This window comes from Odontesthes bonariensis, chromosome 9 (assembly GCF_027942865.1).
Source record: "Odontesthes bonariensis isolate fOdoBon6 chromosome 9, fOdoBon6.hap1, whole genome shotgun sequence".
NCBI classification, from domain to species: domain Eukaryota; kingdom Metazoa; phylum Chordata; class Actinopteri; order Atheriniformes; family Atherinopsidae; genus Odontesthes; species Odontesthes bonariensis.
In genome coordinates, this window is record NC_134514.1 from 284,908 (window position 1) to 311,769 (window position 26,862).

At 40.7% G+C, this 26,862-nt stretch overlaps 2 protein-coding genes across 6 annotated transcripts in view; both read right to left on the reverse strand.

The window, feature by feature from the left end:
- Positions 1–4,780, reverse strand: part of dgkd (diacylglycerol kinase delta) — a 37,146-nt gene extending 32,366 nt beyond the window's left edge. For all 3 annotated transcript variants that reach the window (XM_075472670.1, XM_075472671.1, XM_075472669.1), the window contains exon 1: positions 4,601–4,780. In XM_075472670.1, the coding sequence (XP_075328785.1) occupies positions 4,601–4,738 (138 nt within the window). In that variant the 5' untranslated portion in view covers positions 4,739–4,780. The remainder of the gene's footprint in view (positions 1–4,600) is intronic.
- Positions 4,781–9,054: 4,274 nt separating this feature from the next.
- LOC142387925 (S-arrestin-like) overlaps positions 9,055–26,862 on the reverse strand; it is a 74,338-nt gene continuing 56,530 nt past the window's right edge. For 2 of the 3 annotated variants that reach the window (XR_012770276.1, XR_012770275.1), the window contains 2 exons: positions 26,435–26,487; positions 9,526–10,881 (listed from right to left, as the gene is read on the reverse strand). Coding sequence is in view for 1 of the 3 variants with exons in the window: in XM_075472673.1 (XP_075328788.1) it covers positions 9,523–9,616; positions 10,872–10,881; positions 26,435–26,487 (157 nt within the window). In the remaining 2 variants the exon portion in view is untranslated. Of the gene's footprint in view, positions 10,882–26,434; positions 26,488–26,862 lie in introns of all 3 variants that reach the window. The other variant, XM_075472673.1, reaches the window with a different exon arrangement.

Below are 26,862 nucleotides of genomic sequence, written 5' to 3' on the forward strand. Positions count from 1 at the left end.
CGAGCTGCACAAACAACCTGAAGCAGAAGTGTTGAACTCGAACAATCCGATAAAAAGTTCATATTTACAGAATCTGTTGTCTACAGATGGATGTCTGCAGACACACCGATGTAGGCTCCGTACAGGGGCCGCATTAGCTGAAAGTACCCGAAATCTGCAGCTTTAAAGCGGACTGGCGGCTCCGCTTCGACCCAGAGGAGGACCGTTAGTTCATTCAAGCTGAGGCTGCGTTTCAGTTTGATGCTCCTAACATCTGGAACAGTGTTTCAGTGTGATGCTCCTAACATCTGGAACAGTGTTTCAGTTTGATGCTCCTAACATCTGGAACAGTGTTTCAGTTTGATGCTCCTAACATCTGGATCAGTGTTTCAGTTTGATGCTCCTAACATCTGGAACAGTGTTTCAGTGTGATGCTCCTAACATCTGGAACAGTGTTTCAGTTTGATGCTCCTAACATCTGGAACAGTGTTTCAGTTTGATGCTCCTAACATCTGGAACAGTGTTTCAGTTTGATGCTCCTAACATCTGGAACAGAGTTTCAGTGTGATGCTCCTAACATCTGGAACAGTGTTTCAGTTTGATGCTCCTAACATCTGGAACAGAGTTTCAGTTTGATGCTCCTAACATCTGGAACAGAGTTTCAGTTTGATGCTCCTAACATCTGGAACAGAGTTTCAGTTTGATGCTCCTAACATCTGGAACAGAGTTTCAGTTTGATGCTCCTAACATCTGGAACAGAGTTTCAGTTTGATGCTCCTAACATCTGGAACAGTGTTTCAGTTTGATGCTCCTAACATCTGGATCAGTGTTTCAGTTTCATGCTCCTAACATCTGGATCAGTGTTTCAGTTTCATGCTCCTAACATCTGGAACAGAGTTTCAGTTTCATGCTCCTAACATCTGGAACAGTGTTTCAGTTTGATGCTCCTAACATCTGGATCAGTGTTTCAGTTTCATGCTCCTAACATCTGGAACAGTGTTTCAGTTTCATGCTCCTAACATCTGGAACAGTGTTTCAGTTTGATGCTCCTAACATCTGGATCAGTGTTTCAGTTTCATGCTCCTAACATCTGGAACAGAGTTTCAGTTTCATGCTCCTAACATCTGGAACAGAGTTTCAGTTTCATGCTCCTAACATCTGGAACAGTGTTTCAGTTTGATGCTCCTAACATCTGGAACAGTGTTTCAGTTTGATGCTCCTAACATCTGGAACAGTGTTTCAGTGTGATGCTCCTAACATCTGGAACAGTGTTTCAGTTTCATGCTCCTAACATCTGGAACAGTGTTTCAGTGTGATGCTCCTAACATCTGGAACAGAGTTTCAGTTTGATGCTCCTAACATCTGGAACAGTGTTTCAGTTTGATGCTCCTAACATCTGGAACAGAGTTTCAGTTTGATGCTCCTAACATCTGGAACAGCGTTTCAGTGTGATGCTCCTAACATCTGGAACAGTGTTTCAGTGTGATGCTCCTAACATCTGGAACAGTGTTTCAGTGTGATGCTCCTAACATCTGGAACAGTGTTTCAGTTTCATGCTCCTAACATCTGGAACAGAGTTTCAGTTTGATGCTCCTAACATCTGGATCAGTGTTTCAGTTTGATGCTCCTAACATCTGGAACAGCGTTTCAGTTTGATGCTCCTAACATCTGGATCAGAGTTTCAGTTTGATGCTCCTAACATCTGGAACAGCGTTTCAGTTTGATGCTCCTAACATCTGGATCAGAGTTTCAGTTTGATGCTCCTAACATCTGGAACAGAGTTTCAGTTTGATGCTCCTAACATCTGGATCAGAGTTTCAGTTTGATGCTCCTAACATCTGGAACAGCGTTTCAGTTTGATGCTCCTAACATCTGGAACAGCGTTTCAGTTTGATGCTCCTAACATCTGGAACAGCGTTTCAGTGTGATGCTCCTAACATCTGGAACAGTGTTTCAGTGTGATGCTCCTAACATCTGGAACAGAGTTTCAGTTTGATGCTCCTAACATCTGGAACAGAGTTTCAGTTTGATGCTCCTAACATCTGGAACAGAGTTTCAGTTTGATGCTCCTAACATCTGGAACAGAGTTTCAGTGTGATGCTCCTAACATCTGGAACAGCGTTTCAGTGTGATGCTCCTAACATCTGGAACAGTGTTTCAGTGTGATGCTCCTAACATCTGGAACAGAGTTTCAGTTTGATGCTCCTAACATCTGGAACAGAGTTTCAGTTTGATGCTCCTAACATCTGGAACAGAGTTTCAGTTTGATGCTCCTAACATCTGGAACAGAGTTTCAGTGTGATGCTCCTAACATCTGGAACAGCGTTTCAGTGTGATGCTCCTAACATCTGGAACAGTGTTTCAGTGTGATGCTCCTAACATCTGGAACAGAGTTTCAGTTTGATGCTCCTAACATCTGGAACAGTGTTTCAGTTTGATGCTCCTAACATCTGGATCAGTGTTTCAGTTTGATGCTCCTAACATCTGGAACAGCGTTTCAGTTTGATGCTCCTAACATCTGGATCAGAGTTTCAGTTTGATGCTCCTAACATCTGGAACAGCGTTTCAGTGTGATGCTCCTAACATCTGGAACAGAGTTTCAGTGTGATGCTCCTAACATCTGGAACAGTGTTTCAGTGTGATGCCCCTAACATCTGGAACAGAGTTTCAGTTTGATGCTCCTAACATCTGGAACAGAGTTTCAGTTTGATGCTCCTAACATCTGGAACAGTGTTTCAGTTTGATGCCCCTAACATCTGGAACAGAGTTTCAGTTTGATGCTCCTAACATCTGGAACAGTGTTTCAGTTTGATGCTCCTAACATCTGGAACAGCCTTTCAGTTTGATGCTCCTAACATCTGGATCAGTGTTTCAGTTTGATGCTCCTAACATCTGGAACAGAGTTTCAGTTTGATGCTCCTAACATCTGGAACAGAGTTTCAGTTTGATGCTCCTAACATCTGGAACAGCGTTTCAGTTTGATGCTCCTAACATCTGGAACAGAGTTTCAGTTTGATGCTCCTAACATCTGGAACAGCGTTTCAGTTTGATGCTCCTAACATCTGGAACAGTGTTTCAGTTTGATGCTCCTAACATCTGGATCAGTGTTTCAGTTTGATGCTCCTAACATCTGGAACAGTGTTTCAGTTTGATGCTCCTAACATCTGGAACAGTGTTTCAGTTTGATGCTCCTAACATCTGGATCAGAGTTTCAGTGTGATGCTCCTAACATCTGGATCAGTCTTCCAGCAGATGTGCGACAGGCCTCAGCTCTGACCATGTTTAAATCACATGCACAGTTCTGTTTAGCTGTGCATGTGACACCTGAAAGTGCTTTATCTGCACTCTTAAATTAATTAATGATTATTTTTAAGTTTTTTTTTTATTTTTATTATTATTTTTAAATGATTTTATTGCCTTCTTGTGATTTTGTGTAGCTGTGAAGCACTTTGAATTACCTTGTGTATGAATTGTGCTCTATAAAATAAAATTGCTTTGCCTCCCTGAAAACAGTCAAACTAACCGACAAAAACCGGGAAAAAAAGAGGCTACTGAGAGCCTCTGCTCTACCGGTTCCACTGCTCTGCTCCCCCGACCTGCAGTCCGTAGTTACCCCGGTGTCCCGCACACCTATCCCCGGTGGGCAGCGGTGTGGGGCGGAGAAGCTGCCCGGCGGCCCGAGCCCCTCCGGCCCGCAGCTGTTAGCCTGTTTAGCCTGTTTAGCTTGGTTAGCCTGGTTAGCTTAGCCTCCACGACCCGGATTGTGTGGGACTGAGCGGAGAAAATAAGCCACATTTCTCTCGCCTCTCTCGGATTTATTTATAAACCATTTCTCGGACTCTTCTCTCCATGAGCACAGTTTAAATCGCTGATTTTATTTGACCAAAGTTAGCTTGATGCTACACGCAGCTGCACGCCCGTTTAAATCAGAAAAACAGGCAATTTTCCGCCTTTCAACAGAAGTTTAAACACTAAATAAATACTGTTAAATACTGTTTGTAAATCAGGGTTCCCGTTGTGTTGTTTATCGGGAGTGTCGTTGCAATGTCTGCGGTGCACAACCCCAAATGTACCGTCTTCTCTCTGAGGCAGAAGCACTCGGTCCAAACTCCACTTAAAATCCGTCACATTTAAAGTTTCATTAAATCACTTTAAAACACGAGTATATTCAAACCAGTAATTAAAGCTGTCAGATGTGTTAGTTGCATCCACTTTTCAGTTCGGCATCTTAAAATCTTCCAGCAGCTCAAGTTTGAATGAACCTCCCCGTCTTTGGCAGCTTTGTGCCGCCTCCTGCCGCCGGAGGCAGAGAAGGAGGATGTGAGGAAAATGTGTCAAAAAGGGAGTAAAAGCCGGACCGTTACAGACTCAGGAACAGTTTGCTGTCAGCCGGAGCCGTAAACAGCCCGGGGTTAACCTGACAGCCCTGATTCAGACATTTAAATGTGAGTTTACCGGCCCCGTGAGTCGGAAAACGTTCAAAGTGCTATATCTTAACGGGAGTTCGGTGCGTCGGTGTCCCCCCGGACAGCGCGGGGCAGCCCGGTGCTCGGTGTGGCCCACCCTGCTGGATGACCACGGACCGTGCACGGTAAACACGCCCGGTTCTGACCCCCAGTACCTTGCTGCGAATCTGGCCCGACGTCGATACTTTCCGGATGAGTTTCTGCGGAGATCCAGGCTCTTGCTCCGGCTCGCTGTCCGACGACTCGTCCGGACACCGAGCCGTGATGGACTCCGGTCCCCCTGCCTCCGCCATCCTCTCATCAGACCCCCGAAGAGGAGCCGGGGAGGCAGCGCCCCCCAGCGGCGGGCACCGGGCACCGCAGCGGAGGGGTTGAGCGGGGTGGGTGCTGACCTCTGGTGGTTGAAGTGTGACATTACAACAAAAAGAACCCGGTTCTTCAGTCCTCAGAAAACGGGACAGAACTGACTTTTAACTTTAACTTTTATTAAAAGCAGAGATGCTGGCCCCATCCGGAGGTGAAACGTCTTCATTCAAATCAAATCAAATCAAATTTATTCATGTAGCACATTTCATGTACAAACAATTCAAAGTGCTTCACATAAAATAAAAGCTTTGCAGCAGGGAGTGGAAGAAGCATTAAAATACATAAAAGAATATAAAGAGAAACAAATAAAATGAATTAAAATGATTAAAAACAATCTAGATAAGTTCAAAGATATCGTGCAGATTTCATGCATAGACACATGAGAACAGAAATGTTTTTAACTTGGATTTAAAAATGTCTCCATTTGGTGAAAGTTTAATCTCCACTGGCAGTTTGTTCCACTTGTTTGCAGCATAACAGCTAAATGCTGCTTCTCCATGTTTAGTCTGGACTCTGGACTGGACCAGCTGACCTGAGTCCTTGGATCTAAGAGCTCTGCTGGCTTTATATTCTCTGAACATGTCACAGATGTATTTTGGGCCTAAACCGTTCTGGGATTCAGGAATGTAGAAGGTTTCGGGGGTTTTGTTTGTTTTTCTGCTTTGGACATTTTATATGAACATATCATTTTGTTTTACTATACTTTATAAAATGTTAAATAATCAACAACATTCCACACAAATACTAAAATAATAAAAGAAAATACTCACTGCACACACTCACAAACAACATTAAAAAATGAGTCCATCAGTTCTGCAACCAGCAGCAATAAAGTGAAAATAAAGACAGATAATCTGCATGAATTCAAGAAGTCATTGAAAGTTTGGTGCAGGGAAGAACCTGTTTCGGTGGTAATATCATGAACTAAACATTTAACTAAAACGATTAGACCCTGTTATTCCTACCATTAATAATGAGGACCAAACAGGCTTCATTCCTGGACGGCAATCCTTTTTTAATATGAGAAGATTATTTAATGTGTTATTTCCCCCCTTTCAACAGTACAACCTGAAGTTATTCTGAGCCTTGAGGCTGAAAAGGCGTTTGATAGAATCGTATGGACCTATCTTTTCACAGCTTTAGAAACATTTGGAGTGGGGCCCACCTTTTGCAAGTGGATCAAAGTCCTATATTCAACACCTATGGCTGCCGTCAGGACAAATGGCCTGAGCTCGGAATATGTTTCGCTCCACAGAGGTACAAGACAGGGTTGAATCAGACACCCTCAGACTTTTGGGTCGTCTGGGATCCACCCCTTGAGGGGGGGCTGTCTGTCGCCCTTCCTGTTTGACATTGCGATCGAACCACTGGCGATTGCTTTTAGATCAGATGACAGGATTAAGAATTTATCCAGGGGAGAAGCAAACCATAAAACTTTGCTTTATGCTGATGATCTGCTTCTGCAAATATCAGACCCAACTGAGAGCATGCCATACCTTCTCCACTGGCTCCAAAAATTCAGTAACATATCAGGGTATAAAATTAATTTGTCAAAATCTTTATTATTTCCTTTGAATAATCTGGCAAAACAGATCACTTGTGAAAATTTGCCTCTTCTTTTTTTAATCACTGTCTTTTTATTAAGTTTTTTTCCTTTCATGCATACAGTTTGTGAATACAAAGTGTTTATCTGGCACAGACATAAAATAATATACAAAAAAAATAATAATTAATCCCTACAAAGTAATCCCATTCAGCCCACCCAGGTCACTGCCCAGTAGGTCCACGCACTGCATTCCCATCGCTGACAGAAACAGAGCACATTTTAATAAAATACATTAATCTAGAGGATTATTTTATATTTTGGAATGAGTTAAGAAAGTGCCCCCATGTTTTTTCAAATTTACCAGTTGAGTGTTGAAGAGAGCATCTAATTCTTTCCAATTTCAAACACGACATGAGGTCACATAACCACTGCCTGTGAGTTGGAGGAGCAGCACCCTTCCACCTGGTCAGAACTGTACGCCTCGCTAACAATGAGCAGAATGCCAGAGCCTGTCTTTTAGAGGCTGCTAAAGGCAACCCCTCATCACTGAAGCCAAAAAGAGCCAAAAGAGGGCCAGCTGTTACTGCGACTCCGGCCAACATCGTACGGAAAGCATCTGTCCAGAACTGACCCAGAGCGGGGCAGGACCAGGACATATGAACCAATGTGGCTACGGCAGTTTTGCTTTTGTCGCAGTATGGGGTGATTTCTGGATAGAAACGAGATAGTTTGCTTTTGGAGAGATGGGCTCTATGTACTATTTTAAACTGAATGAGACAATGGCGCGCACAGAGATGATGTATTCACCAGTTTAAGTATAGAGGCCCATGTCTCATCCAGTATGGTCGTATTCAGGTCTTCTTCCCATGAAGTTTTAAGTTTAGGTGAGGAGGTCTCCTTCATGGTTAACGTTTTATTATAAAGCCACGAAACCATCCCTTTACGAGTCGGGTTCAATAATAGGATGGTTTCCAACAATGTACACTCTGGTAGGGAAACTGAGCCTGAAAAGTGAGACGAATAAAGTTTCTGGCTTGCAAATCTCTAAAAAAAAAATGGGATTTAGGTAAACCATATTTGTTACTAAGTTCCTCAAAGGATGCCAAATTCTTCTCTATGAAAAGGTCCTTAAAATGAATAAGCCCCCTCCGGTGCCACTCTAGGAACACCCCATCCTGAACAGATGGTTTAAAAAAATGGACTTAAGAGGGAAAAATCATGGAGTTCAAAGTGTTTCCTAAACTGGCCCCATATTTTCACCGAGTGTTTCACCACAGGGTTTGAAATAAGGTTAAGTGAAGCAAGTGAAAGTGGGGAACAGAGCACGGCCGGGATGGATATATTGTTAAAATTTGCCTTTTAAAATTGAAAATGACAAATGCACTTATCTGGGAACAGAAATAGCAGGTTCAATTAAAGCTATTTTTCAGTATAACTACAGGTTGATTTTGGACCGTACCAAAACTGATTTGGATAGGTGGTGGAAACTTCCACTCTCACTGGCAGGACGGATAAATGCAGTGAAGATGACTGTAATGCCCAGATTTCTTTATTTATTCCAAATGATTCCCATTTTTCTCTCTTCATTCATATGGAATGAAAAAGCTGCAGGTATAAAGAAGCCTGGAGAGAGTTAATCTGATGGTGGTTTGGGTTTACCTCATTTTTTATTTTACTATTGGGCAGCTAATATTGTCACGCTGACATACAGGACCACCATGTTGGCAGATAAGGAGGGTCCGGTGCTAGCCTGGGTGCCAGCCGCAGTTAGCCCCGCCCATAAATTGTTTGGTGGGGAAGTTGGGTCTGGCTCTGCTCAGTTGGGAAATCTCTATGCTCGACATCGCGACAGTCGGCCCAATCAGATTGCCAGGGCGGGCTTTATACGATGATGCACAGATGATCAACAGGGACATTCTCGACTACGTCACTACAGAGCGCTTGGTTTGACTTCGTTTGAAACAAACATGGCTGCCGCTGGAGAGCTAGGGTGTGTAGATTCTGCCATCGAGTCTGTTCTACAGGATCTCCACATTGCATTCATTTTGAAAGACGAACAGAGGAACGCGATAAAGGCTTTTATCCATAGAAAAGATGTTTTTGCCGTCCTTCCTACAACAAGTGTGTGTTGCTTAATCTACGTCACATACTACGTTGCTCTGATTGGTTGGAGGTCTATCCAATTGAGCGAAGAGGCATTTTTCTCCTGGTTCGGTTGAAACACGCCACATACTCAGAACTCTATCCAGCGGTATCAGACTCACATTCTGACTAGAATCGTGAGTCTGACGTAGTCAGGCTACCTAACTGCCCCCCTCTCACTAAATACCAAAGCATCTGAACTGAACTCAGTAGGTGGTCCAAAATTCGATTAAGATATGGGCGTCAGCTCAGAAAACATTTTGATTTGACAAATATATGAAGCTTCTCTCCAATAATGTTTCATCATCTGTTTGCACCATCTCAAATAGATCAGGCACAGAAGTGGCTCGGTCTACTTTCAAGATCTCTTCACCGATGATGGCTTTGCATCGTTTCAGTTTCTTTGGGTGACCATTTGTTGTGTCGGTTCCGTGGTGTTCCTCTGTCATTGACCTCGCCGACCTCGGTCCGACCCGCAGAACGTTCTGTGGATGAGATGCTTCTGACGGAGTCAGAACCGACCCACCAGAAGAAGAATCAAACACAGACGCACAGTGATGACAACACCAGGTTTATTCAACACGATGTCAGGACAAACTACGGTTACACACTCAGAGCATCGCTGGCTGAGCCTACAGGAACCTCTGGACTACAACATCTGGAAGCGTTCCCTCAGATCTAAAGATTGGGCTGCAGACTCAGAACATTTAACAGCAGACCCATCATAAACTCTGCCTCCCAGAAACCCAGCAGAACCCGACCGCTGCTCCTAACCTGGGCCCAGGTGGAGGAGGCGTCACTGACCGGCATCAGGACGCTGCTGCACATCAGCCGGGTTCAGTCAGTTTCTGGGGGCCAGATGTGTTCCAGCTGTTAAATGATGGGTTCATGCAGGAGGCTGCAGGGAGCCACAAAGACCAGAACCCAGATGGTTCTGATCCAGATCTACGGAGGACACTACAGAGACATAAAGCCGAAGAGCGTCGGTCTTCGGCGCCGATCGGTGGCGGCCATCTTTGTAGTTCAGACCTCAGCTGGGGACTCGTCATCGTCTCCGTAGACCACCCCCTTCAGATAGACCCGTTTAAACTCCTCGAACACCATGTCACCGGGCTCACTACAGCACACAGAGCAGAACACCATCAGAACCATCTTATTCAGCTCATTCTGTTAGGCACACACAGCTGCTCAGAACTCCTGATCCAGATCTAAGTTCTTTATGTTTTATATAACAACAGGAAGCAGCTGCTCAGAACTCCTGATCCAGATCTAACTTCTTTATGTTTTATATAACAACAGGAAGCAGCTGCTCAGAACTCCTGATCCAGATCTAACTTCTTTATGTTTTATATAACAACAGGAAGCAGCTGCTCAGAACTCCTGATCCAGATCTAACTTCTTTATGTTTTATATAACAACAGGAAGCAGCTGCTCAGAACTCCTGATCCAGATCTAACTTCTTTATGTTTTATATAACAACAGGAAGCAGCTGCTCAGAACTCCTGATCCAGATCTAAGTTCTTTATGTTTTATATAACAACAGGAAGCAGCTGCTCAGAACTCCTGATCCAGATCTAACTTCTTTATGTTTTATATAACAACAGGAAGCAGCTGCTCAGAACTCCTGATCCAGATCTAAGTTCTTTATGTTTTATATAACAACAGGAAGCAGCTGCTCAGAACTCCTGATCCAGATCTAACTTCTTTATGTTTTATATAACAGGAAGCAGCTGCTCAGAACTCCTGATCCAGATCTAAGTTCTTTCTGTTTTATATGACAACAGGAAGCAGCCGCTCAGAACTCCTGATCCAGATCTAAGTTCTTTATGTTTTATATAACAACAGGAAGCAGCTGCTCTGAGCTCCTTTCTCCTCCAACACAGCCTGAACCCTCTCAGACGAGCTTTCTGTCCTTTCTTTAAGGAGTTCTCCAGGCTTCTTGAAGGACATCCCAAAGCTCTTCTTTGGATGTGGGCTGCCTTTTGTTCCGTTCTCTGCCAACATGATCCCACACTGCTTCAAAGTGCCTAAAGATCCAGTTTTAAAACGGCTTCTTTGCTCAGTTGGACACAACACTGGTTCATCCCTTGAGTTAGGAGCCTTTTTCCTGCCTGAATGGTTCATAGCTCAGAGTTAAGAACAAAGAGAAAACACATTCCTCTGAAGATGCTCGGGTACAAGGACTGGGCTGAAGATGAGGGAAGAAGCAGAACATCCAGCATCCTCCACATCTGACCTCAGATTCTGGACGTCAGTAATAAAAACTCTGGACTCACCTTTACAGCCGACTCAAATAATTTCTTTGTCCAAACTGACATTTTTAGTCCTAAATAGTTCTCTTGCCCAGAGGCAGATAAAGATAAAGATCTTACCTGTCCTTGGCTGGAGGTCGTGCAGCAGAGGAAGAAGAAGAACAGAGAGACGGTGTTAGAGCTGAGCAACAAAGAGAAGAAGCTTCAGCCTCCATCTTTAGAGTCAAAGTAAGGAGGTATATAACCACAGAGTAAGCAGGTATATAACCACAGAGTAAGCAGGTATATAACCACACAGTAACCAGGTATATAACCACACAGTAACCAGGTATATAACCACACAGTAAGCAGGTATATAACCACACAGTAAGCAGGTATATAACCACACAGTAACCAGGTATATAACCACACAGTAACCAGGTATATAACCACAAAGTAAGCAGGTATATAACCACACAGTAACCAGGTATATAACCACAAAGTAAGCAGGTATATAACCACACAGTAACCAGGTATATAACCACACAGTAAGCAGGTATATAACCACACAGTAACCAGGTATATAACCACACAGTAAGCAGGTATATAACCACACAGTAACCAGGTATATAACCACACAGTAACCAGGTATATAACCACACAGTAAGCAGGTATATAACCACAAAGTAAGCAGGTATATAACCACACAGTAAGCAGGTATATAACCACACAGTAAGCAGGTATATAACCACACAGTAAGCAGGTATATAACCACAAAGTAAGCAGGTATATAACCACACAGTAACCAGGTATATAACCACACAGTAAGCAGGTATATGACCACACAGTAACCAGGTATATAACCACACAGTAAGCAGGTATATAACCACACAGTAACCAGGTATATAACCACACAGTAAGCAGGTATATAACCACAAGGTAAGCAGGTATATAACCACACGGTAAACAGGTATATAACCACACAGTAACCAGGTATATAACCACACAGTAAGCAGGTATATAACCACACAGTAAGCAGGTATATAACCACACAGTAAGCAGGTATATAACCACAAAGTAAGCAGGTATATAACCACACAGTAACCAGGTATATAACCACACAGTAACCAGGTATATAACCACACAGTAAGCAGGTATATAACCACACAGTAAGCAGGTATATAACCACAAAGTAACCAGGTATATAACCACACAGTAACCAGGTATATAACCACACAATAACCAGGTATATAACCACACAATAACCAGGTATATAACCACACAGTAAGCAGGTATATAACCACACAGTGAGCAGGTATATAACCACACAGTAAGCAGGTATATAACCACACAGTAACCAGGTATATAACCACACAGTAACCAGGTATATAACCACACAGTAACCAGGTATATAACCACACAGTAAGCAGGTATATAACCACAAAGTAAGCAGGTATATAACCACACAGTAAGCAGGTATATAACCACAAAGTAACCAGGTATATAACCACACAGTAACCAGGTATATAACCACACAATAACCAGGTATATAACCACAAGGTAAACAGGTATATAACCACACAGTAACCAGGTATATAACCACACAGTAAGCAGGTATATAACTACACAGTAAGCAGGTATATAACCACACAGTAACCAGGTATATAACCACACAGTAACCAGGTATATAACCACACAGTAACCAGGTATATAACCACACAGTAAGCAGGTATATAACCACACAGTAAGCAGGTATATAACCACACAGTAAGCAGGTATATAACCACACAGTAACCAGGTATATAACCACACAGTAAGCAGGTATATAACCACACAGTAAGCAGGTATATAACCACACAGTAAGCAGGTATATAACCACACAGTAAGCAGGTATATAACCACACAGTAAGCAGGTATATAACCACACAGTAAGCAGGTATATAACCACACAGTAACCAGGTATATAACCACACAGTAAGCAGGTATATAACCACACAGTAAGCAGGTATATAACCACACAGTAACCAGGTATATAACCACAAGGTAACCAGGTATATAACCACACGGTAACCAGGTATATAACCACAAGGTAACCAGGTATATAACCACACAGTAAGCAGGTATATAACCACACAGTAACCAGGTATATAACCACACAGTAACCAGGTATATAACCACACAGTAAGCAGGTATATAACCACACAGTAAGCAGGTATATAACCACACAGTAAGCAGGTATATAACCACACAGTAACCAGGTATATAACCACACAGTAACCAGATATATAACCACACAGTAACCAGGTATATAACCACACAGTAAGCAGGTATATAACCACACAGTAAGCAGGTATATAACCACACAGTAACCAGGTATATAACCACACAGTAAGCAGGTATATAACCACACAGTAAGCAGGTATATAACCACAAGGTAACCAGGTATATAACCACACAGTAACCAGGTATATAACCACACAGTAAGCAGGTATATAACCACACAGTAACCAGGTGTATAACCACACAGTAATCAGGTATATAACCACACAGTAAGCAGGTATATAACCACACAGTAACCAGGTATATAACCACACAGTAATCAGGTATATAACCACACAGTAAGCAGGTATATAACCACACAGTAAGCAGGTATATAACCACACAGTAAGCAGGTATATAACCACACAGTAAGCAGGTATATAACCACACAGTAAGCAGGTATATAACCACACAGTAAGCAGGTATATAACCACACAGTAAGCAGGTATATAACCACACAGTAACCAGGTATATAACCACAGAGTAAGCAGGTATATAACCACACAGTAACCAGGTATATAACCACACAGTAAGCAGGTATATAACCACAAAGTAAGCAGGTATATAACCACACAGTAACCAGGTATATAACCACACAGTAAGCAGGTATATAACCACACAGTAAGCAGGTATATAACCACACAGTAAGCAGGTATATAACCACACAGTAAGCAGGTATATAACCACAAGGTAAGCAGGTATATAACCACACAGTAAGCAGGTATATAACCACACAGTAAGCAGGTATATAACCACAAGGTAACCAGGTATATAACCACACAGTAACCAGGTATATAACCACACAGTAAGCAGGTATATAACCACACAGTAACCAGGTATATAACCACACAGTAACCAGGTATATAACCACACAGTAACCAGGTATATAACCACACAGTAAGCAGGTATATAACCACAAGGTAACCAGGTATATAACCACACAGTAAGTAGGTATATAACCACAAGGTAACCAGGTATATAACCACACAGTAACCAGGTATATAACCACACAGTAAGCAGGTATATAACCACAAAGTAAGCAGGTATATAACCACACAGTAACCAGGTATATAACCACACAGTAACCAGGTATATAACCACACAGTAACCAGGTATATAACCACACAGTAACCAGGTATATAACCACACAGTAACCAGGTATATAACCACACAGTAAGCAGGTATATAACCACACAGTAAGCAGGTATATAACCACACAGTAAGCAGGTATATAACTACACAGTAACCAGGTATATAACCACACAGTAACCAGGTATATAACCACACAGTAACCAGGTATATAACCACACAGTGAGCAGGTATATAACCACAAGGTAACCAGGTATATAACCACACAGTAAGCAGGTATATAACCACACAGTAACCAGGTATATAACCACACAGTAAGCAGGTATATAACCACAAGGTAACCAGGTATATAACCACACAGTAACCAGGTATATAACCACACAGTAAGCAGGTATATAACCACAAGGTAACCAGGTATATAACCACACAGTAAGTAGGTATATAACCACAAGGTAACCAGGTATATAACCACACAGTAACCAGGTATATAACCACACAATAAGCAGGTATATAACCACACAGTAACCAGGTATATAACCACACAGTAACCAGGTATATAACCACACAGTAAGCAGGTATATAACCACACAGTAAGCAGGTATATAACCACACAGTAAGCAGGTATATAACCACACAATAAGCAGGTATATAACCACACAATAAGCAGGTATATAACCACAAAGTAAGCAGGTATATAACCACACAGTAAGCAGGTATATAACCACACAGTAAGCAGGTATATAACCACACAGTAAGCAGGTATATAACCACACAGTAAGCAGGTATATAACCACAAGGTAAGCAGGTATATAACCACACAGTAAGCAGGTATATAACCACACAGTAAGCAGGTATATAACCACAAGGTAACCAGGTATATAACCACACAGTAACCAGGTATATAACCACACAGTAAGCAGGTATATAACCACACAGTAACCAGGTATATAACCACACAGTAACCAGGTATATAACCATACAGTAACCAGGTATATAACCACACAGTAACCAGGTATATAACCACACAGTAAGCAGGTATATAACCACAAGGTAACCAGGTATATAACCACACAGTAAGTAGGTATATAACCACAAGGTAACCAGGTATATAACCACACAGTAACCAGGTATATAACCACACAGTAAGCAGGTATATAACCACAAAGTAAGCAGGTATATAACCACACAGTAAGCAGGTATATAACCACACAGTAACCAGGTATATAACCACACAGTAACCAGGTATATAACCACACAGTAACCAGGTATATAACCACACAGTAACCAGGTATATAACCACACAGTAAGCAGGTATATAACCACACAGTAAGCAGGTATATAACCACACAGTAAGCAGGTATATAACTACACAGTAACCAGGTATATAACCACACAGTAACCAGGTATATAACCATACAGTAACCAGGTATATAACCACACAGTAACCAGGTATATAACCACACAGTAAGCAGGTATATAACCACAAGGTAACCAGGTATATAACCACACAGTAAGCAGGTATATAACCACACAGTAAGCAGGTATATAACCACAAGGTAACCAGGTATATAACCACACAGTAACCAGGTATATAACCACACAGTAAGCAGGTATATAACCACAAGGTAACCAGGTATATAACCACACAGTAAGTAGGTATATAACCACAAGGTAACCAGGTATATAACCACACAGTAACCAGGTATATAACCACCGAGTAAGCAGGTATATAACCACAAAGTAAGCAGGTATATAACCACACAGTAACCAGGTATATAACCACACAGTAACCAGGTATATAACCACACAGTAAGCAGGTATATAACCACACAGTAAGCAGGTATATAACCACACAGTAAGCAGGTATATAACCACACAATAAGAAGGTATATAACCACACAATAAGCAGGTATATAACCACAAAGTAAGCAGGTATATAACCACACAGTAACCAGGTATATAACCACACAGTAAGCAGGTATATAACCACACAGTAAGCAGGTATATAACCACACAGTAAGCAGGTATATAACCACAAGGTAAGCAGGTATATAACCACACAGTAAGCAGGTATATAACCACACAGTAAGCAGGTATATAACCACAAGGTAACCAGGTATATAACCACACAGTAACCAGGTATATAACCACACAGTAAGCAGGTATATAACCACACAGTAAGCAGGTATATAACCACACAGTAACCAGGTATATAACCACACAGTAAGCAGGTATATAACCACACAGTAAGCAGGTATATAACCACACAGTAAGCAGGTATATAACCACAAGGTAAGCAGGTATATAACCACACAGTAAGCAGGTATATAACCACACAGTAAGCAGGTATATAACCACAAGGTAACCAGGTATATAACCACACAGTAACCAGGTATATAACCACACAGTAAGCAGGTATATAACCACACAGTAAGCAGGTATATAACCACACAGTAACCAGGTATATAACCACACAGTAAGCAGGTATATAACCACACAGTAAGCAGGTATATAACCACACAGTAACCAGGTATATAACCACACAGTAACCAGGTATATAACCATACAGTAACCAGGTATATAACCACACAGTAACCAGGTATATAACCACACAGTAAGCAGGTATATAACCACAAGGTAACCAGGTATATAACCACACAGTAAGTAGGTATATAACCACAAGGTAACCAGGTATATAACCACACAGTAAGCAGGTATATAACCACACAGTAAGCAGGTATATAACCACAAAGTAAGCAGGTATATAACCACACAGTAAGCAGGTATATAACCACACAGTAACCAGGTATATAACCACACAGTAACCAGGTATATAACCACACAGTAAGCAGGTATATAACCACAAGGTAACCAGGTATATAACCACACAGTAAGCAGGTATATAACCACACAGTAACCAGGTATATAACCACACAGTAAGCAGGTATATAACCACAAGGTAACCAGGTATATAACCACACAGTAACCAGGTATATAACCACACAGTAAGCAGGTATATAACCACAAGGTAACCAGGTATATAACCACACAGTAAGTAGGTATATAACCACAAGGTAACCAGGTATATAACCACACAGTAACCAGGTATATAACCAGACAGTAAGCAGGTATATAACCACACAGTAACCAGGTATATAACCACACAGTAACCAGGTATATAACCACACAGTAACCAGGTATATAACCACACAGTAAGCAGGTATATAACCACACAGTAAGCAGGTATATAACCACACAGTAAGCAGGTATATAACTACACAGTAACCAGGTATATAACCACACAGTAACCAGGTATATAACCACACAGTAAGCAGGTATATAACCACACAGTAAGCAGGTATATAACCACACAGTAAGCAGGTATATAACCACAAGGTAACCAGGTATATAACCACACAGTAAGCAGGTATATAACCACACAGTAAGCAGGTATATAACCACACAGTAAGCAGGTATATAACCACAAGGTAACCAGGTATATAACCACAAGGTAACCAGGTATATAACCACACAGTAACCAGGTATATAACCACACAGTAAGCAGGTATATAACCACAAAGTAAGCAGGTATATAACCACACAGTAACCAGGTATATAACCACACAGTAACCAGGTATATAACCACACAGTAACCAGGTATATAACCACACAGTAAGCAGGTATATAACCACACAGTAAGCAGGTATATAACCACACAGTAACCAGGTATATAACCACACAGTAACCAGGTATATAACCACACAGTAAGCAGGTATATAACCACACAGTAAGCAGATATATAACCACAAGGTAACCAGGTATATAACCACACAGTAACCAGGTATTTAACCACACAGTAACCAGGTATATAACCACACAGTAACCAGGTATATAACCACACAGTAAGCAGGTATATAACCACACAGTAAGCAGGTATATAACCACACAGTAACCAGGTATATAACCACACAGTAACCAGGTATATAACCACACAGTAAGCAGGTATATAACCACAGAGTAAGCCGATATATAACCACAAGGTAACCAGGTATATAACCACACAGTAACCAGGTATATAACCACACAGTAAGCAGGTATATAACCACAACGTAAGCAGGTATATAACCACACAGTAAGCAGGTATATAACCACACAGTAAGCAGGTATATAACCACAGTAAGCAGGGATATAACCACACAATAAGCAGGTATATAACCACAAAGTAAGCAGGTATATAACCACACAGTAAGCAGGTATATAACCACACAGTAAGCAAGTATATAACCACAAAGTAAGCAGGTATATAACCACACAGTAACCAGATATATAACCACACAGTAAGCAGGTATATAACCACAAAGTAAGCAGGTATATAACCACACAGTAAGCAGGTATATAACCACACAGTAAGCAGGTATATAACCACACAGTAAGCAGGGATATAACCACACAATAAGCAGGTATATAACCACAAAGTAAGCAGGTATATAACCACAGAGTGAGCAAGTATATAACCACAAAGTAAGCAAGTATATAACCACAAGGTAACCAGGTATATAACCACACAGTAACCAGGTATATAACCACAAGGTAACCAGGTATATAACCACACAGTAAGTAGGTATATAACCACAAGGTAACCAGCTATATAACCACACAGTAACCAGGTATATAACCACACAGTAAGCAGGTATATAACCACAAAGTAAGCAGGTATATAACCACACAGTAAGCAGGTATATAACCACACAGTAACCAGGTATATAACCACACAGTAACCAGGTATATAACCACACAGTAACCAGGTATATAACCACACAGTAACCAGGTATATAACCACACAGTAAGCAGGTATATAACCACACAGTAAGCAGGTATATAACCACACAGTAAGCAGGTATATAACTACACAGTAACCAGGTATATAACCACACAGTAACCAGGTATATAACCATACAGTAACCAGGTATATAACCACACAGTAAGCAGGTATATAACCACACAGTAAGCAGGTATATAACCACAAGGTAACCAGGTATATAACCACACAGTAAGCAGGTATATAACCACACAGTAACCAGGTATATAACCACACAGTAAGCAGGTATATAACCACAAGGTAACCAGGTATATAACCACACAGTAACCAGATATATAACCACACAGTAAGCAGGTATATAACCACAAAGTAAGCAGGTATATAACCACACAGTAAGCAGGTATATAACCACACAGTAAGCAGGTATATAACCACACAGTAAGCAGGGATATAACCACACAATAAGCAGGTATATAACCACAAAGTAAGCAGGTATATAACCACACAGTGAGCAAGTATATAACCACAAGGTAACCAGGTATATAACCACACAGTAACCAGGTATATAACCACAAGGTAACCAGGTATATAACCACACAGTAAGTAGGTATATAACCACAAGGTAACCAGCTATATAACCACACAGTAACCAGGTATATAACCACACAGTAAGCAGGTATATAACCACAAAGTAAGCAGGTATATAACCACACAGTAAGCAGGTATATAACCACACAGTAAGCAGGTATATAACCACACAGTAAGCAGGTATATAACCACACAGTAACCAGGTATATAACCACACAGTAACCAGGTATATAACCACACAGTAAGCAGGTATATAACCACACAGTAAGCAGGTATATAACCACACAGTAAGCAGGTATATAACTACACAGTAACCAGGTATATAACCACACAGTAACCAGGTATATAACCATACAGTAACCAGGTATATAACCACACAGTAAGCAGGTATATAACCACACAGTAAGCAGGTATATAACCACAAGGTAACCAGGTATATAACCACACAGTAAGCAGGTATATAACCACACAGTAACCAGGTATATAACCACACAGTAAGCAGGTATATAACCACAAGGTAACCAGGTATATAACCACACAGTAACCAGGTATATAACCACACAGTAAGCAGGTATATAACCACAAGGTAACCAGGTATATAACCACACAGTAAGTAGGTATATAACCACAAGGTAACTAGGTATATAACCACACAGTAACCAGGTATATAACCACACAGTAAGCAGGTATATAACCACAAAGTAAGCAGGTATATAACCACACAGTAAGCAGGTATATAACCACACAGTAACCAGGTATATAACCACACAGTAACCAGGTATATAACCACACAGTAACCAGGTATATAACCACACAGTAAGCAGGTATATAACTACACAGTAACCAGGTATATAACCACACAGTAACCAGGTATATAACCATACAGTAACCAGGTATATAACCACACAGTAACCAGGTATATAACCACACAGTAAGCAGGTATATAACCACAAGGTAACCAGGTATATAACCACACAGTAAGCAGGTATATAACCACACAGTAAGCAGGTATATAACCACACAGTAAGCAGGTATATAACCACAAGGTAACCAGGTATATAACCACACAGTAACCAGGTATATAACCACACAGTAAGCAGGTATATAACCACAAAGTAAGCAGGTATATAACCACACAGTAACCAGGTATATAACCACACAGTAACCAGGTATATAACCACACAGTAAGCAGGTATATAACCACACAGTAAGCAGGTATATAACCACACAGTAACCAGGTATATAACCACACAGTAACCAGGTATATAACCACACAGTAAGCAGGTATATAACCACACAGTAAGCAGATATATAACCACAAGGTAAGCAGGTATATAACCACACAGTAACCAGGTATATAACCACACAGTAAGCAGGTATATAACCACAACGTAAGCAGGTATATAACCACACAGTAACCAGGTATATAACCACACAGTAAGCAGGTATATAACCACACAGTAAGCAGGTATATAACCACACAGTAACCAGGTATATAACCATACAGTAACCAGGTATATAACCACACAGTAACCAGGTATATAACCACACAGTAAGCAGGTATATAACCACAAGGTAACCAGGTATATAACCACACAGTAAGTAGGTATATAACCACAAGGTAACCAGGTATATAACCACACAGTAAGCAGGTATATAACCACACAGTAAGCAGGTATATAACCACACAGTAAGCAGGTATATAACCACACAGTAACCAGGTATATAACCACACAGTAACCAGGTATATAACCACACAGTAAGCAGGTATATAACCACAAGGTAACCAGGTATATAACCACACAGTAAGCAGGTATATAACCACACAGTAACCAGGTATATAACCACACAGTAAGCAGGTATATAACCACAAGGTAACCAGGTATATAACCACACAGTAACCAGGTATATAACCACACAGTAAGCAGGTATATAACCACAAGGTAACCAGGTATATAACCACACAGTAAGTAGGTATATAACCACAAGGTAACCAGGTATATAACCACACAGTAACCAGGTATATAACCACACAGTAAGCAGGTATATAACCACACAGTAAGCAGGTATATAACCACACAGTAACCAGGTATATAACCACACAGTAACCAGGTATATAACCACACAGTAACCAGGTATATAACCACACAGTAACCAGGTATATAACCACACAGTAAGCAGGTATATAACCACACAGTAAGCAGGTATATAACCACACAGTAAGCAGGTATATAACTACACAGTAACCAGGTATATAACCACACAGTAACCAGGTATATAACCACACAGTAAGCAGGTATATAACCACACAGTAAGCAGGTATATAACCACACAGTAAGCAGGTATATAACCACAAGGTAACCAGGTATATAACCACACAGTAAGCAGGTATATAACCACACAGTAAGCAGGTATATAACCACACAGTAAGCAGGTATATAACCACAAGGTAACCAGGTATATAACCACACAGTAAGCAGGTATATAACCACACAGTAAGCAGGTATATAACCACACAGTAAGCAGGTATATAACCACAAGGTAACCAGGTATATAACCACACAGTAACCAGGTATATAACCACACAGTAAGCAGGTATATAACCACAAAGTAAGCAGGTATATAACCACACAGTAACCAGGTATATAACCACACAGTAACCAGGTATATAACCACACAGTAACCAGGTATATAACCACACAGTAAGCAGGTATATAACCACACAGTAAGCAGGTATATAACCACACAGTAACCAGGTATATAACCACACAGTAACCAGGTATATAACCACACAGTAAGCAGGTATATAACCACACAGTAAGCAGATATATAACCACAAGGTAACCAGGTATATAACCACACAGTAACCAGGTATTTAACCACACAGTAACCAGGTATATAACCACACAGTAACCAGGTATATAACCACACAGTAAGCAGGTATATAACCACACAGTAAGCAGGTATATAACCACACAGTAACCAGGTATATAACCACACAGTAACCAGGTATATAACCACACAGTAAGCAGGTATATAACCACAGAGTAAGCCGATATATAACCACAAGGTAACCAGGTATATAACCACACAGTAACCAGGTATATAACCACACAGTAAGCAGGTATATAACCACAACGTAAGCAGGTATATAACCACACAGTAAGCAGGTATATAACCACACAGTAAGCAGGTATATAACCACAGTAAGCAGGGATATAACCACACAATAAGCAGGTATATAACCACAAAGTAAGCAGGTATATAACCACACAGTAAGCAGGTATATAACCACACAGTAAGCAAGTATATAACCACAAAGTAAGCAGGTATATAACCACACAGTAACCAGATATATAACCACACAGTAAGCAGGTATATAACCACAAAGTAAGCAGGTATATAACCACACAGTAAGCAGGTATATAACCACACAGTAAGCAGGTATATAACCACACAGTAAGCAGGGATATAACCACACAATAAGCAGGTATATAACCACAAAGTAAGCAGGTATATAACCACACAGTGAGCAAGTATATAACCACAAAGTAAGCAAGTATATAACCACAAGGTAACCAGGTATATAACCACACAGTAACCAGGTATATAACCACAAGGTAACCAGGTATATAACCACACAGTAAGTAGGTATATAACCACAAGGTAACCAGCTATATAACCACACAGTAACCAGGTATATAACCACACAGTAAGCAGGTATATAACCACAAAGTAAGCAGGTATATAACCACACAGTAAGCAGGTATATAACCACACAGTAACCAGGTATATAACCACACAGTAACCAGGTATATAACCACACAGTAACCAGGTATATAACCACACAGTAACCAGGTATATAACCACACAGTAAGCAGGTATATAACCACACAGTAAGCAGGTATATAACCACACAGTAAGCAGGTATATAACCACAAGGTAACCAGGTATATAACCACACAGTAAGCAGGTATATAACCACACAGTAACCAGGTATATAACCACACAGTAAGCAGGTATATAACCACAAGGTAACCAGGTATATAACCACACAGTAACCAGATATATAACCACACAGTAAGCAGGTATATAACCACAAAGTAAGCAGGTATATAACCACACAGTAAGCAGGTATATAACCACACAGTAAGCAGGTATATAACCACACAGTAAGCAGGGATATAACCACACAATAAGCAGGTATATAACCACAAAGTAAGCAGGTATATAACCACACAGTGAGCAAGTATATAACCACAAAGTAAGCAAGTATATAACCACAAGGTAACCAGGTATATAACCACACAGTAACCAGGTATATAACCACAAGGTAACCAGGTATATAACCACACAGTAAGTAGGTATATAACCACAAGGTAACCAGCTATATAACCACACAGTAACCAGGTATATAACCACACAGTAAGCAGGTATATAACCACAAAGTAAGCAGGTATATAACCACACAGTAAGCAGGTATATAACCACACAGTAACCAGGTATATAACCACACAGTAACCAGGTATATAACCACACAGTAACCAGGTATATAACCACACAGTAACCAGGTATATAACCACACAGTAAGCAGGTATATAACCACACAGTAAGCAGGTATATAACCACACAGTAAGCAGGTATATAACTACACAGTAACCAGGTATATAACCACACAGTAACCAGGTATATAACCATACAGTAACCAGGTATATAACCACACAGTAAGCAGGTATATAACCACACAGTAAGCAGGTATATAACCACAAGGTAACCAGGTATATAACCACACAGTAAGCAGGTATATAACCACACAGTAACCAGGTATATAACCACACAGTAAGCAGGTATATAACCACAAGGTAACCAGGTATATAACCACACAGTAACCAGGTATATAACCACACAGTAAGCAGGTATATAACCACAAGGTAACCAGGTATATAACCACACAGTAAGTAGGTATATAACCACAAGGTAACCAGGTATATAACCACACAGTAACCAGGTATATAACCACACAGTAAGCAGGTATATAACCACAAAGTAAGCAGGTATATAACCACACAGTAAGCAGGTATATAACCACACAGTAACCAGGTATATAACCACACAGTAACCAGGTATATAACCACACAGTAAGCAGGTATATAACCACACAGTAAGCAGGTATATAACTACACAGTAACCAGGTATATAACCACACAGTAACCAGGTATATAACCATACAGTAACCAGGTATATAACCACACAGTAACCAGGTATATAACCACACAGTAAGCAGGTATATAACCACAAGGTAACCAGGTATATAACCACACAGTAAGCAGGTATATAACCACACAGTAAGCAGGTATATAACCACACAGTAAGCAGGTATATAACCACAAGGTAACCAGGTATATAACCACACAGTAACCAGGTATATAACCACACAGTAAGCAGGTATATAACCACAAAGTAAGCAGGTATATAACCACACAGTAACCAGGTATATAACCACACAGTAACCAGGTATATAACCACACAGTAACCAGGTATATAACCACACAGTAAGCAGGTATATAACCACACAGTAAGCAGGTATATAACCACACAGTAAGCAGGTATATAACCACACAGTAACCAGGTATATAACCACACAGTAAGCAGGTATATAACCACACAGTAAGCAGATATATAACCACAAGGTAAGCAGGTATATAACCACACAGTAACCAGGTATATAACCACACAGTAAGCAGGTATATAACCACAACGTAAGCAGGTATATAATCACACAGTAAGCAGGTATATAACCACACAGTAAGCAGGTATATAACCACAGTAAGCAGGGATATAACCACACAATAAGCAGGTATATAACCACAAAGTAAGCAGGTATATAACCACACAGTAAGCAGGTATATAACCACACAGTAAGCAAGTATATAACCACAAAGTAAGCAGGTATATAACCACAAGGTAACCAGATATATAACCACACAGTAAGCAGGTATATAACCACAAAGTAAGCAGGTATATAACCACACAGTAAGCAGGTATATAACCACACAGTAAGCAGGTATATAACCACAGTAAGCAGGGATATAACCACACAATAAGCAGGTATATAACCACAAAGTAACCAGGTATATAACCACACAGTGAGCAAGTATATAACCACAAAGTAAGCAAGTATATAACCACAAGGTAACCAGGTATATAACCACACAGTAACCAGGTATATAACCACACAGTAAGCAGGTATATAACCACAAAGTAAGCAGGTATATAACCACACAGTAAGCAGGTATATAACCACACAGTAAGCAGGTATATAACCACAGTAAGCAGGGATATAACCACACAATAAGCAGGTATATAACCACAAAGTAAGCAGGTATATAACCACAAAGTAAGCAGGTATATAACCACACAGTAAGCAGGTATATAACCACACAGTAAGCAAGTATATAACCACAAAGTAAGCAGGTATATAACCACACAGTAACCAGGTATATAACCACACAGTAAGCAGGTTTATAACCACAAAGTAAGCAGGTATATAACCACACAGTAAGCAGGTATATAACCACAGTAAGCAGGGATATAACCACACAATAAGCAGGTATATAACCACACAGTAAGCAGGTATATAACCACAAAGTTAGCAGGTATATAACCACAAAGTAAGCAGGTATATAACCACACAGTAAGCAGGTATATAACCACACAGTAAGCAGGGATATAACCACACAATAAGCAGGTATATAACCACAAAGTAAGCAGGTATATAACCACACAGTAAGCAAGTATATAACCACAAAGTAAGCAAGTATATAACCACAAAGTAAGCAGGTATAACAGTAACAGTCGGACATGATCAGAAACATCTGAAGGTGGTTACCTGCGCCTGGTTTAGGGTGCATCAGTTTGAAGGGAACCTCCATAGACACCTCACTGAAACACACACACATCATGGTTAGCACACAAACATCATGGTTAGCACACGTTAGCACACAGACACACATCATGGTTAGCACACGTTAGCACACACACACATCATGGTTAGCACACACACGTTAACACACACACGTTAGCACACAAACGTTAGCACACACACATGTTAACACACACACGTTAGCACACACAGATCATGGTTAGCACACGTTAGCACGCACATGTTAGCACACACATGTTAGCACACGTTATTACACACATATCATGGTTAGCACACGTTAGCACACACATGTTAGCACATATCCGTTAGCACCCACAGATTAGCACACATACGTTAGCACACGTTGGCACACGTTAGCACACACACACGTTAGC